The sequence below is a fragment of the Microtus oregoni genome, unplaced genomic scaffold (assembly GCF_018167655.1).
Source record: "Microtus oregoni isolate MIOR12 unplaced genomic scaffold, Mior012 000023F_ref0000262, whole genome shotgun sequence".
Lineage (NCBI taxonomy): Eukaryota > Metazoa > Chordata > Mammalia > Rodentia > Cricetidae > Microtus > Microtus oregoni.
Genome location: NW_024543082.1, coordinates 3553747 through 3566535, shown reverse-complemented (window position 1 = coordinate 3566535; position 12789 = coordinate 3553747). Strand labels below are relative to the sequence as shown.

General features: G+C 47.3%; 1 protein-coding gene across 8 annotated transcripts in view; it reads left to right on the top strand.

The window, feature by feature from the left end:
• LOC121461682 (kalirin-like) overlaps positions 1-12789 on the top strand; it is a 115496-nt gene that overhangs the window by 42511 nt on the left and 60196 nt on the right. For 4 of the 8 annotated variants that reach the window (XM_041672818.1, XM_041672819.1, XM_041672817.1 and 1 more), the window contains exon 4: positions 3011-3106. The exons of the other annotated variants lie outside the window; for them this stretch is intronic. In XM_041672818.1, coding sequence (XP_041528752.1) covers positions 3011-3106 — 96 coding nt within the window. The remainder of the gene's footprint in view (positions 1-3010; positions 3107-12789) is intronic. 8 annotated transcript variants of the gene reach the window in all.

Here is a 12789-nt window from a genome sequence, read left to right as displayed (position 1 = left end):
ATGCAGGGTCTCACCGTGTAGCCTTTTCTGGCCAGAAACTCACTATGTAGATCAGGCTGGCCCCAAATTCACAGTGCTCTACTTGCCCCTGTCCCCCTAATGCCAGGAGTAAAGGCGTGGGCTACCACGCCCGACTGGAGCTTCTATTGTGTTGTCTCTCCTTGCTTTCCTTACAGCCATGCTTTGTGCTCCATTGGGTTTTTCATGCCTTCTTATATAGTGGCTTCTACTTGTGACTCTGGTCCTCGATGTGGGAGTTCCAGCACTGGGTTGTGCTTCCCGTTTTCTTCCAGAGTGTCATTTTGTAAAGGTAGTGGCAGCTGGCCTGGCTGTTTCTGGCTCTCACTGTGTTCTGTCCTGTGCTCTGTACTGGGAAAGCCTCCTTTGAGTCAGTCTGCAGGCCAAGCGTAGAGAGATGTCAGACTTGTCCTAGGCTCTGCTTACGGGTATTCCAGAGGTTTTTAGCTTGATTTTGTCTGCTTTGCATTTGGTTGTTAACCCGTAGTTACTCAAGGTCTTCCTCTTTAGGCTAGAGGGACAACTGGGGATTAAGATGTGGCGGCCTGCCGATACTTACCCTAAGAAGCACACAGTTGTATCCCCTTCTACAGAGATGTTTAGACCCTAGATTCTGAGGCCTATTGACTCTGGGGCACTGGGAAATAAAACAACAGAAGCATGCCATTGTGCCCAAAGGGATTCCCAGAGGCAGAGAGGACCGCCCTTCACCTTCATGAGAACTCGCCTGCTGGCTTCATCCACCCTCCTTGTAAAACGTCCTATGAACAGTACTAGAGTGTGTGTGTGTGTGTGTGTGTGTGTGTGTGTGTGTGTGTGTAGGGGGAGGGTAGAGTTCCCAGGTTGCATTGCCTACATAAAACAGAAAGGTCATGAACCCTCTCCTAGTCCCCTCAAACAGTTTGTTGGGGGTGAATGTGTGTTAAGTCGTTCCTGGATAAATTTTAACTGATTGTCCCAGGCATCTATGTGGTCCTTTTCTTTGTCACACACAGTGTGTTGCAGCTGTCCCATTTTAGACGCATTAACTCTGTCCCCACACTGGCTTGTTTGAGTTTAGTGCACTTGGTTTCTGTTGGAATAATCAGGGTTGGTATAAGTCTCAGTACTCCTAGTAAATAGGGTTGGATTTATTAAAACAGTTTTGTTTTTTGGAGGCAGTCCCACTATGTAGCTCTGGCTGGCCTGAAACTCATTTTGTAGTCCAGGCTGGCCTTGAACTTGCCACAGTCCTTCTGCCTCCACCTACTGAGTGTTAAGGATTCCAGGTATGCCCCCCACCAGTCCTGGCAGGAACTTCTTAAAGTTCAGCCATTTGATGTCTGACTGCTTAGTCCTCCATGTCTGGATGCTTCCCACTTACACTATGTGTGTGACGTGTTCGGTGCTTTATCTAGTCCGGCTTTGTTTAGTTTTTACCTGTGTAACTGTAGTTTCAGTAGCCGAGAATACTGCGCTGACTTTATGCTCCGTGACTGTCATGACCAGCCCTTTGTGCAACAGCCTCGGGTGTTTCCGGTCTTTGTACCTCTGAGTAACGGCCCTGAAGATCCCTGAGTAGGATCCCATGTCTGTCCTTCTCACAGCCGACCCTGGAAGGAGTTCCCAGAAGTAGGATTACTAAATCAAAGATGGAAACTCGGTTTTCCAAACCAAGAAATTTTTCCTGCATTCTCCCAAAATATGGGGGGGGGGAGTAGTGTTGTCTTTCTTAATTGCACGTATTTGATCTCTCCCAATCTTAGAAGCAAAGACTTAAAAGCCCTTTTTTTAAAAATTGCTTAAAATAAAAATACCAAATTTCCACTCCCTCCCCTCCTCCCACTCCCCTCCCACTCTCTCCACGGACCCTCCCACCCCTTCCCCCTCCAATCCTAAGAGAGGGCAATGCACCCTGCCCTGTGGAAAGTCCAAAGCCCTCCCTACTACATCTAGGTTGAGCAAGGTATACATCCATCCAAAGAGAATGGGATCCCAAGTAGCCAGTACATGCAGTAGAGACACATCCCAGTGTCATTAAAAGCCCTTTTGAAACTCTTCCCCAACCTGATGGGGAAGAGTGAAGCCTGGTCAAGCCCAGGACGTAGCTCTTCCTGTGCTCCCAGTCATTTCCCTCATGGCCCAGCCTGGGACCGTCACTGCCCCCTGCCCTGCTGCCCTGGACTAGAAGCACACACATGGCTGCAGAGGGAGCCAGCACATCCCTTCAGGAGGATGGATGAAGGAGAAACCAAGCAGGCTAATAAACAAGACCGGTCCTTCCGTGTGTGGGAGGAATACCCAGCCATTGTACAAACAGCCACTACACGAAGCCTTGCCACTGGTCCACGGGAGGGACACAGAGAGGCCTGTAGTTGAGGCTCCCTTTGATGTGAGCAGGGTAGTCTCTGGGAACCCCAGCATGGACACAACTCTTTTTAGTACTTATTTTTGAGAGTCTTACCAGTGCCTTGTGTGCGTGTGTGCATGAGTGCAGGTGTGTAAATGGGAGTGAAAGGGAAGAAAAAGATACGAGGAGAGGTGTCCAGCTTGCTTGACACACAGTGGTGATCCCCAGCTAAAGCTGTAGCAAAACACGGACTTTATCTCTTTCATAGACATGGGAGGCTGGAATAGCCCATACCTCCCAGATCATGGAACGGCAATGGGCTACCACAAAAGGCTGAAGTCCTGATCTCCCCAGAGCAGTTCCCCATGCTCTGATATCAGTCTGCATAGCCCTTGCCTGTGAGTTTCCTGGGGGAGTCAATGACCGCTCCCCTCAGCCTCAAAGGAGAACCAGGCCCAGTACTTTCTCAAGGGGTCTGTAGACCTTCCTATACCTGACTGCCCTCCCGACCCCTCCCCATCTCCCTCTGTCGTCTCTGTCCTCTGAACACGGAGCTGTACTTTCCTAGCCTGCCTCGCACTTTGGACTGTCTGCTTTGCTTCCTAACTGCTGTTCCTCTTTTCTGGCTAATCTGCTTTTCCTTTGCTGTCCGATGTCTTACAGTCCTCCTCTCTGCTAGCAGCCCGGCAGGCTTCCACTGACGTACCCACTGCTGCCGACCTTGTCAGTGCCATAGAAAAGCTGGTCAAAAGCAAGCTGGTAAGTGGGCATCCCGGAGGCCGCTCTCCGTCGCGTCTCGCCTCGTGAGGCGTCCAGGGCCTCAAACAGGGCCTCAAATCAGTCAGCCGTGTCCTAATTTCACTCACTCCTCCTCTAGCATAATTTCATGTAATGGTGGCTTCTGAAAAATGCCCCAGGAGCCTTTTCAGTTTTCTGTGGGGTCGGCGCAGGGACTCAACGAGGCCTTTATGGTTGAGGTAAATGAAACGTGGAGAGTTTCCAAGGCAAATAAATACTCTTCACAAAAACTGAACAGCTGGTTCCTAGACACAACACATGGCACTCAGTCACTGACTGCGGTGTCTCAGGCTAGCCCGGAGGCCAGTGTCGTGTGCTGCTGAGACAGAATGTGGATTCCTAAAGAACCGGGCCGGTTCGTTCGGAGACTTTCTAGTTTACCAGGCCTTAGAAATTAGACCACTGGTAATCAAGGAGTTGAGGCATATGTGAGTAACCTTGCCACAAGAAATTGAGAGAGCCAGAATGTATCTCTGTCACAAGGGGAAGACAAACATGAGCCCCAAACAACTGGTCTAGCCTGTGACTATCTTCTGGGCCAATCACAGTACCAGAAGGAAGGGCAATTAGCACGAGCTGGCTCAGGATTTCAGTGGTGTGCTAATGCTCCTCCCACGCGGATCACTCGGTTGGAGCTATCCTTCTGGCCCCCTATGTTTGTGATTGTAAGCGGCAGGGCAGCAGTTCCAAGCATCTTGCTGTCTCTCTCTCTGTGGTCCACCTGTTTGGCTTTTCCTGCCTTTCTCATGCGACTAATTCGCTGCTCTTCCACCAGACTTCTGCTGGGAAGGCACCCCTAACCCTCCTCCCCTAGGCCTAGGGACTGGAGGACAGTGGCGCGTCCTCTCCCAGGTCAGCCGCCTTGCCTCATGGTTGCGAACAGAGAACAAACAGTGTCAGTAGATGGTGGTTTGGGTGAGAAGGCAAGTTCTTGGAGGCCGTCCACTTTCCTGTCATCTTTCCCTGTGGCTATCGCGGACACTGCAACGCTCCATTGGCTTTACGAAGTCACCCTCTTGTTATTGTCTCTCAAGTTTTTGTGCCTATCACCCCCATTTCTCTGGAATGTTCTCCTTACTTTTGCTTATCTAATACACAGTAGCAGTCCTTCAGGGCCCCACCCAGTTTCATCTCTTACAAAGATGTCCCCTACCAGTCCTGGCCAGATTTCCTCTGAAGTCACACTGTAGTGCCCAAAGCTTCATGCTATCAGCAGTAGCTCTGTTATTGTTAAAATAGCGGAGTATTTGCATTTGCAACTTTCTCCCCTGCTCATAAGTTATTGGAGGTGGTATTGCTCTTTCCTTCCATGAATACATAGTGGTCTTTACACTTAGTAACTTCTTCACGAATACTTGTTCCAAAAACTCGAATCTGCTTCTATTCGGGGAGACCTTTACCCCGCTGCTTACTATTGCTAACCTTCGTACTGTTGGCTCTGCTCTAAGTGATCAATGGGACTAGTATTAGAGACATGAGCAAAATTATTGGAATACCCCACAGGGGCAAATGTCCCAGACAGAGAGGAGGGTGTACAGGGTGAGGTCAGAGTTCACAGGCCCAATCCCAGGCTCTCAATAAACAGCTATCAAATAAAATGCCCTTTCTGTGGTGAGTTTGCCTTAAGAAAAGCATTAACTTCTCCCACCAATAATTACTTCTTGAAGATCTATGTGGAGCCCACAGTGGCAGAGATGTCTCGAAACCAAACTCATACTAAGAAAAGAATGAAGGAGTAGTGATTCGGTGTCTTAGAATTTTCTCACCAAAATTTGATTCTTTTTTTTCTCCCCTTCTTTCTTTCCCATCCCATTGTAGCACGGCCATGGAGCAACCCACTGTGTGGAGCACACTAGTAAACGGAGGCTATTCAGCCATGTTTGAGAACACGGAGTTGCCTTTTTACCTCCAAAATAAATTCCTATTTATTTTTCATTAGCTTTTCACTTCAAAGAAAGAGTCCAAGAGCTCATAAAAAAGTTCTGGGGTTTATCTGATGGAGCACAGCAGCATAGAGGCTGTCAAAGTAACCAGTGGCCTCACACACTTGGTCACTTGAAGTTGAGCCTTTGTGTCAACGATAGAGTCTCAGACTTGCTCAAAGTTCAGTCAAAGTCAAGAGTCAATGGTGCCACTGAACTACAAGCCGCTCAGCCGCGCCTTGATGAGCTGTGGATGAGTAATCTATTCGTTCTAGATGCAGCCATCTAGCACGTCCTTAAAAGAACTGGAAGGGCCCTGGAGGAAGTAGCCTGTACCATGTGGTCCATGTTATTTGAATGAAAGCTGAAGAAACGGAGATTCAGTTTAGGGAGAAACGTGTGGGGAAGGCTGTCTTCCAATGCCTGAAGCGCTCCCGTGGGAAGGGAAAGGTTGGTCTCATACTTGCTCCAGAGGAAAGAACCTGGACCTGGAGGCAGTTGTCTTAATGTGGTGTGAGGAAGAACCAGCAGAGTTCTTTCCAATTAAGAGTCTCGTTTCATTTTACAGTTTGCTTTAGTGCAGAATCTGTCAGACATTTCTCTATTAAATGTTCAAAGAATGATATCAAATTCTGAGCTTAGGAGTCATTTGGCTCCCTAGCTCTACCCAAGGGCTGCAAGGTCTCCCAGGCCCTAAGTCCCAGGGCTGCTCCAGTGCAGTCCCTTGGGCATGGTTGCACCATGGTTCCCCATCAGCTTTCCAGAAGCTGCTATTGGAGAATGGAAGTAGGATTTGCAGGCTTGCCTGCAGTACAGATAAATCCCGGGAGAGCCTCCATGGGAAGCCTTGGGCATCATGGACCCTTCAGCGCTCTCTCTTGCTGGCTTTGTCTTCAGCCTGTGTGTCTGTTGACATGAGAGGATGCCCACACCTCCCCTGGCAGAGCTAACCCACTTTTCCCAGGCTCGCTGAAACTCTGAGCCAGAAATACTTTTTCTGCTTTCCTCATGTGAGTCTTTTTTGGTGGAGGTGCGGAGTTTCAAGCCAAGGTTTCACTGTGTAGCCTTAGCTGTCCTGCTACTTGCTCTTTAGACCAGGCTGATCTTGAACTCACAGACATCTGTTTGCCTCTGCCTCCTGAGTGCTGGGATTAAAGGCTTGCGCCACCACTCACCCATGTGAGCCTTGATAAGATTTTTTTTATTCTTTAGCAGCTATGGTTCTGATTGGTAGCAAGTTTGTAAAGAACTAGGAAGGTGACGGTTTCAGTCCTGGGTTCCTACTGACAGCATAGCCCCAGAGAAATGACTTGTCATCTCGGCACTCCTAATGATGATGAATCTGTCGGCCTGAATCTAATCCCAAGGTGATGGCATAGGCACGGCCATGCTTCACACACTGATAAGCAGGCATCTACAAGTGTTAGCTCTTTGGGTAATCAAAAAGAACTGTGTTGTCTCTGGCTTCCAAGACCTAGTGTGGGATATGGAGACTTGGTACTTGCCAACCAGTAGATGGTCGTGGGTGAATGTTACAGTTTAGTAGGTGATACCATTTGGTTTCATCCTTCGAGGCTAAGCAGCCATATCTTCCTGGCCATGTGACAATCTAGTGTGTTCTGCCACCTGCCTATTACACAGGACTGAACCTCTAGGAAAGAAAGCCACCTTGGTGCTTGTTTTGGTGGCACACCGTAACAGCTCACTCCACTCTCATGGCCCAGTGGCTGCGTCTTGATAATCTCCCACCTCCAAGGTAGCAGGGCGGCCAGTGGGAGCTCTTGTTTGCTCTCCCTGGTGACTGAGACATGTACAAGTTGACTTCAGCAAGACTCTACCCTCTGTCTCTGCTGGTTTGAGAGCAGCCAGGGTAGCTTGTGGCAGAATGTGGCTCAGGCCAGGGTATGTGTGTGTGTGCTTTGCTGTCCCTTTACATCAATGAACTTGTTTAGTCGATAGCTCTTGTAGAGTTAGTACAAGCTCAGAATCTAGAGGAGATGAAGCAATGGCCCATCATACCCCTTCTGGGGGGTGCATGTTTCAGGACCTGGGTCATCCGACAACCTTCTGGTAAGGATGCGTAAGGTTCGGAATAGGAAAGGTTAGAATTCCAACACAAATTTAGAACCTGCCTGGTGGTGGTAACACAAGCCTTTAGTCCCAGTCCTTCTCAGGGGCAAAGGAGGCAGAGGCATATGGATCTCTGTGAGTTTAAGGCCAGCCTGGTCTACAGAGTGAGTTCCAGGACAGCCAGGGCTGTTACATAGAGAAACCCTGAATCAAAAAACAAAACAACAATAATAACAAAATTTAAAACCCCAAATCACCATCCTGTAGTATCATTTGCCTGGAGAGCTCACACCTCAGTTTTTTTCACTGTGTAGATGCTCTATTGCTGAGCATCCTGGCGAGAATGGCTTAGCTCTAATACATTTTTGTCAGAGAGAGAGTCTATATTTTTTTAAGTATATTAGTGTCTAAATGTGAGCTTTCCAACATGAGAATCATACACACACACACACACACACACACACACACACACACATGCACATTCACTATACTAAGAGGCAAGTTACCACAGCTGTTATTTCTTTCACATGGTTATTTCCTGTGTGGCGAGAATACCCAAATCTGTTTGACAGAGGTCCCTGATGTTAAGTGCAGCCCTCAGGGTGTGACTTAGATCTCCGGGACGGTTCATGTCACACATTCTGTACCCTTCTCCTCAGAGTTCTGTTGTACCTTTCTCCCCCTCCCTCTCCTTCCATCTCTGGTAGCCTTGATTTCATTCTCTGACTCTATGTAAACTTGACTCTTGAAAAAAAAATTCTTATAAGAGAGATAATGTGACATTCTCTTCTCTGGGTCTGGCTTATTTCTCTTGGCATCAGGTTCTCCAAGTTCATCCATAATGTGGCAAAAGGCAGAATTTTGTTTTGTTTCCCAGACAGGGTTTCACTGTGTAGCCCTGGCTGTCCTGGAACTCCCTCTTTAGACCAGGGTGCCCTCAACTCAGAGATCCACCTGTCTCTGTCTCCCTAGGGCTGGGATTAAAGGCGTGCGCCACCACACCCAACTGGAGCGCAGTATGATGGTCCTAGCTTTCATCTCTTCAGGAACCGCATCCCACCCTTCACCCCCACCCACAGCCTGTGAAGTTTCCTTTTCTTTCTGCTCTCACCAAACAGTATTTGTTTTCTCCCCTGACCTCTGCTTCTTCCCACCCACTGTATAATAACTATCCTAAGGGTGTAACGAAGAAGTTTCCATAATAGGAGCAGCTAAGAGGGGACCGTTTGCCGTGGTGATTGGTGCTGGGCCAGCAACTTCCCTGTTATCTCATTGGATGAGCCTTGATCTCCACTCAGGAGGCCACAGGATAGTCACTTGAGCTTTGAAATCCAGCATGGAGTCTTCCTTAAAGTCCACACACTAAGATTAATGCTCCAAGGGCCCTCCAGCCTGTACAGTTGCTGCCAGTCCCTCCTGGAGTTTAGTCTGGCATCTCTCTGTGTGATTGGCAAAGGGATGCCTTGCCTTTTAAAACACTTAATGAAAGCTTTATATATGCTCATTCAGGAAAAATTGGAAAAATGACAAGAGTCTGAGCAGAGAGATCTTCATCTGGATACATTCAGTGTTAGGGTTTCATGTGTTTCTGTCAGAGCCTTTGGACAATAATGTAATCATAGTATTAAGATTTTAAATCCCGCTCTCCTTTATTGTTCCATCAGAAACATTTTCCTGTAACCTGAAAAGCTCTTTGGAATGTTGAGAGTGATCTTTCTCAAACTTAAGTCCAACGTTACTCTCCTACTTAATTGCCCCAGACAGGCTCTTTAAGATGTCATCTGTGTGTCTCCAGGATCAGACGTCATTCCTTGTGAAGTCAGTTCTTCCTTCTCTGGTTCCCACCCGCCCCTGATCTCCAGCACCCCTCCCCAGTCACTAGAGCATGAACGCACGTACGCATGTGCGCGTGCACACACACACACGCATGTGCCACTCACTAGCACGATCTTCTGTCCATCCATCTGCACCTACATCCAATTCTACCTGCTGCAGGTTTGTAGCTCATCCCATGTGATTCCACTCCATGACCTTTCTCACAGTGCAGTCCCTCCCAGGAATGCTCTTCCGTTGCTATATCCAGCGAAGTCTTCACCCTCCCAATTAATATCTCAGAACATCCAGCCCTTCACATCCTTGTGTTTCTCTTCTGTGGCTTCACCCAAGCTCAGATCAGAAATCTTTGGGGAAAAATGGCATCTGCACTGAACATGTATTGACTTTTTTTTTCTTGTCACTGGTCCCCAAGGAAGACAGTGTAACAATCGTTACATGGCATTTACATTACATTTTATACTAAAAATAATACAGAAATTAGTTAACTATATAGGAGAATGAATGTAAGTTATATGAAAACACTAAGCCATTTTATAAGGGACTTGAGCATCCCTGAATCTGGGGACCCCTGGGGAGTCTGGGCCTTTTCCATGAAGTCCTTCTCTGCTCTCTCCCTCCCGCTCTGGAGCCGCCTGGCCCTTTTGCTCTCCTCCATGTCCTTCTGTCAGCACACCCAATGTGCGGTAGATCATACAGGTCCGAGACTGCTATTCAGCCTCATTTCTCCAGTGTTTTCAGGTAGTCAGTCTTTAATATCGTAGATGCTTGATTGCTTTTGTTTTTGTACAAATAAGGCATTGATTGTCATACTGCGTGATGAGGGGTGAGCAGGGAGCAGAGCGAGGGCATGTGCCCCAAGACCTAGGGACTGGGGCACGTGTTCACTTCACCGGGACAGTGGCCTTCCTCTGTTGTAAGTCACCTATTTGAATCCTCTTTGCATTTCTAGCCCCTAACCTTGGATTAGCCTTTGGAACTTATATTGTTCCTTCCTTGTTCACTTCTCTTTTATCTGCTGGATGCTGTGGCCCTGAACCACAGGTGGGGCAGAAGTTTTGACTACAGGGACAAACTGGCAACCACTGTCTCTTTCCTCCTGGGGACAGCACTGATGACAAGTTACCCTGGTGGCCCTAGGCTGGATGCCTGTATCCAACTTTAGCACAGGCAGCTGGGTCCTCACAGGGGGTCACTCTGGAATTACTATAAGCAGGAGAGCCAGCTCCCTCGTTCCAGGCAGGCTGCCCAGCATAAGAACTAGGTCAGGTCCTTTATTTCCCTGTCACTGTGACACTCTCCTGACTGGCCCAGAGTCCTCTCCAAGAGATAGCCGGGCTTCTTTGCTCAAACAAAGTCAAGAGGGAAAGGTGGATATTCCCGTGTGGCACACTGAGCTCCTTAGAGGCCCTTCACTCTGTAGACAGATTGGACCATGCCATGCTGATTGTGCCATGCACCCTGGAGACAGCGGCCTGCTTGCTGGCCCTGACACTCGCCTTCCCACCAGCCTACAGGCCGCAGAACAAAGGCCACAACAGGACAGTGAGAGAGATGGGAAGTAAAAGACACTAATCAGATCCGTCCCCAGCTGGGTCCATCTGTGTTGGAGCCTGTCTCTGGTGATGGCACAGGGGACTTGTACTGGAAGGCTGCCTGTCCACTGGCTTTTCGGTCCTCAGCACCAGACATTCTAATTTCCTTAATAGCAGGTTACGAATCCTGTGTCTATAAATGTAGCTCAACCCTTCTCGACCTTTCTTTATTTTTAGCCTATACTGCTACTCTGGATATAACAGCATCCACGGTTGATTACTTGTTCTGTAAACACCTTTATGTCAAGTGGAAAGTAGTTGTCTCTCTCTCAAGTTGGAAGACATCATTGGTACTTTTAATTCTAGGGTTGGCAACAGATTCATGTTTGATCTTTGGCATAGTCTACCAATTCGGGGAGTCGGGGAGAAGGCCGATGTCACTGTTCAACATTAAGTTTGAAGACTCAAGTCTTAATATTCTCCATCTTTTCTCCTACTGGGTACCGCATTTGCTTTGTCTCGTCTCCCTGGAATGTTCTTTCCTGCCTCTGTTTGGCTTCTGTTGACATACAGCAGCTGAGAGAACTGGTGATGGATGCTCCCAAGTGCAGACCAGCCACAGCCTTTGTTCTACCACCTCTGCACTTTGCATTCTTTGATCTCTGTGACTTGTGTCTTAGGCCTGGTGTTTCCAAATACTAAATGAAGCCATTAGAAACCATAGGGGCTGGCATAGTCAGGCGCCTTGGGTAGCTGGCATGAGTCTTTCGTGCTTGTATTATAGATGCCCACCTCTATCTTGATCTCTAGGATTGCTGTCTCTCTGCATTGCTTCTACCAATCCCCAGAACCAAATGCTTAGTGTCACTGAGTGGTCTTTTTGCCCAGGGTACTTGCATTACATACAGCCCAGCTCTCGGGCTCAGGGAAAACTGCAGAAGAGGGGTTGGAAAGAATGGAAGGGTAGGAAGACGGGGTGGGATCTTGCAGAACCTTGTCTTCTAGACATGGCGTGGCTCTTGTACCCATGAATTCAAAGCAACTATGGCTGTCTGACAAGACTGTGGTGGGCTATTTGTATACTGTGTGAAGATGTATTGCTGTGTAATAAAAAGCTGAATAGCCAATATGTAGGCAGGAGGTATAGGCGGGACTTCTGTAGAGGGAAAGGAAGAAGAGGAGATAATCAAAAGGCAGAGGAGTTACCAATGAGACATGGAGGGAGTCAGACATACAGAATGAAAGAAATGTAAAAAGCCACATGGTAAAACATATTTTAGGGCTGGAGAGATGGCTCAGCAGTTAAAAGCATTGTGTGCTCTTCCAAAGGACACGAGTTCGATTCCCAGCAGCCACATGGTGGCTCACAACCATCTGTAATGAGGTCTGGTGTCCTCTTCTAGCCTGCAGGCATATATGCAAACAGAATATTGTATCTATAATAAATAAATAAATATTTAAAAAAAACAAAAAAACATATTTTAGTAAGATCAAGTTAATTTAAATTATAAGAGCTAGCGGGACAATCCTAAGCTAAGACTGAACTTTCATAATTAATAATAATTCTCTATGTCGTCATTTGTGAGTTGGCATCTCAAAGAAAAATCCGACTACACAAGACCTGTACAGAATTAGACCCAGCAACATTTCATCATGAAGGGGAAAGGACTCCTAAGCCCCTGTCCTCAACAGCTATTAACAGTTAGTTGGGGGAGATGTCACTTTCTTCAGTGGTGTAGCCACTGCTGAGTTGCTTATACTCAAATAAATAACCTCCCACCCTTTCTCATGAGACAGCCCTATTTCTTTGCCACACTCAGAGATGAGAAGAGTTTTAACTAGAGAAGTGGGGGGATGAAATGGGGTAATGGGCAGTGAAAAGAGCTAAAATTTATTGCATATATGTCTGCCAAAATTAATTTTAAAAAATCTTCATGTCTGCCAAAATTAATTTTAAAAAATCTTCAAAGACCTATATGATGAGATCCTAAATATACATTAAGCAAGTAAGCTTAATACATTAAAATATGAGTTTGGCCCCAGAGAGTATGTTCCTACTGCCAGTTACAACTTGAGTATGTACGGTTTGAGTATGTCACTGTTACCAGTGCCAGCCACAGAGAGAGACTCACCTGTGCGGCACTTGGAACTTTTCCTGGAGTTTGTACAAGTATCATCTCTGTTCCTTAAAAGTTTGCTAAAATGGAGAATCTGATCTGAAAACCCAGAGACTCACAAGACAGTTTCATGTCCCTTGCAAGAGTACACTGTGCCCATCAGACCT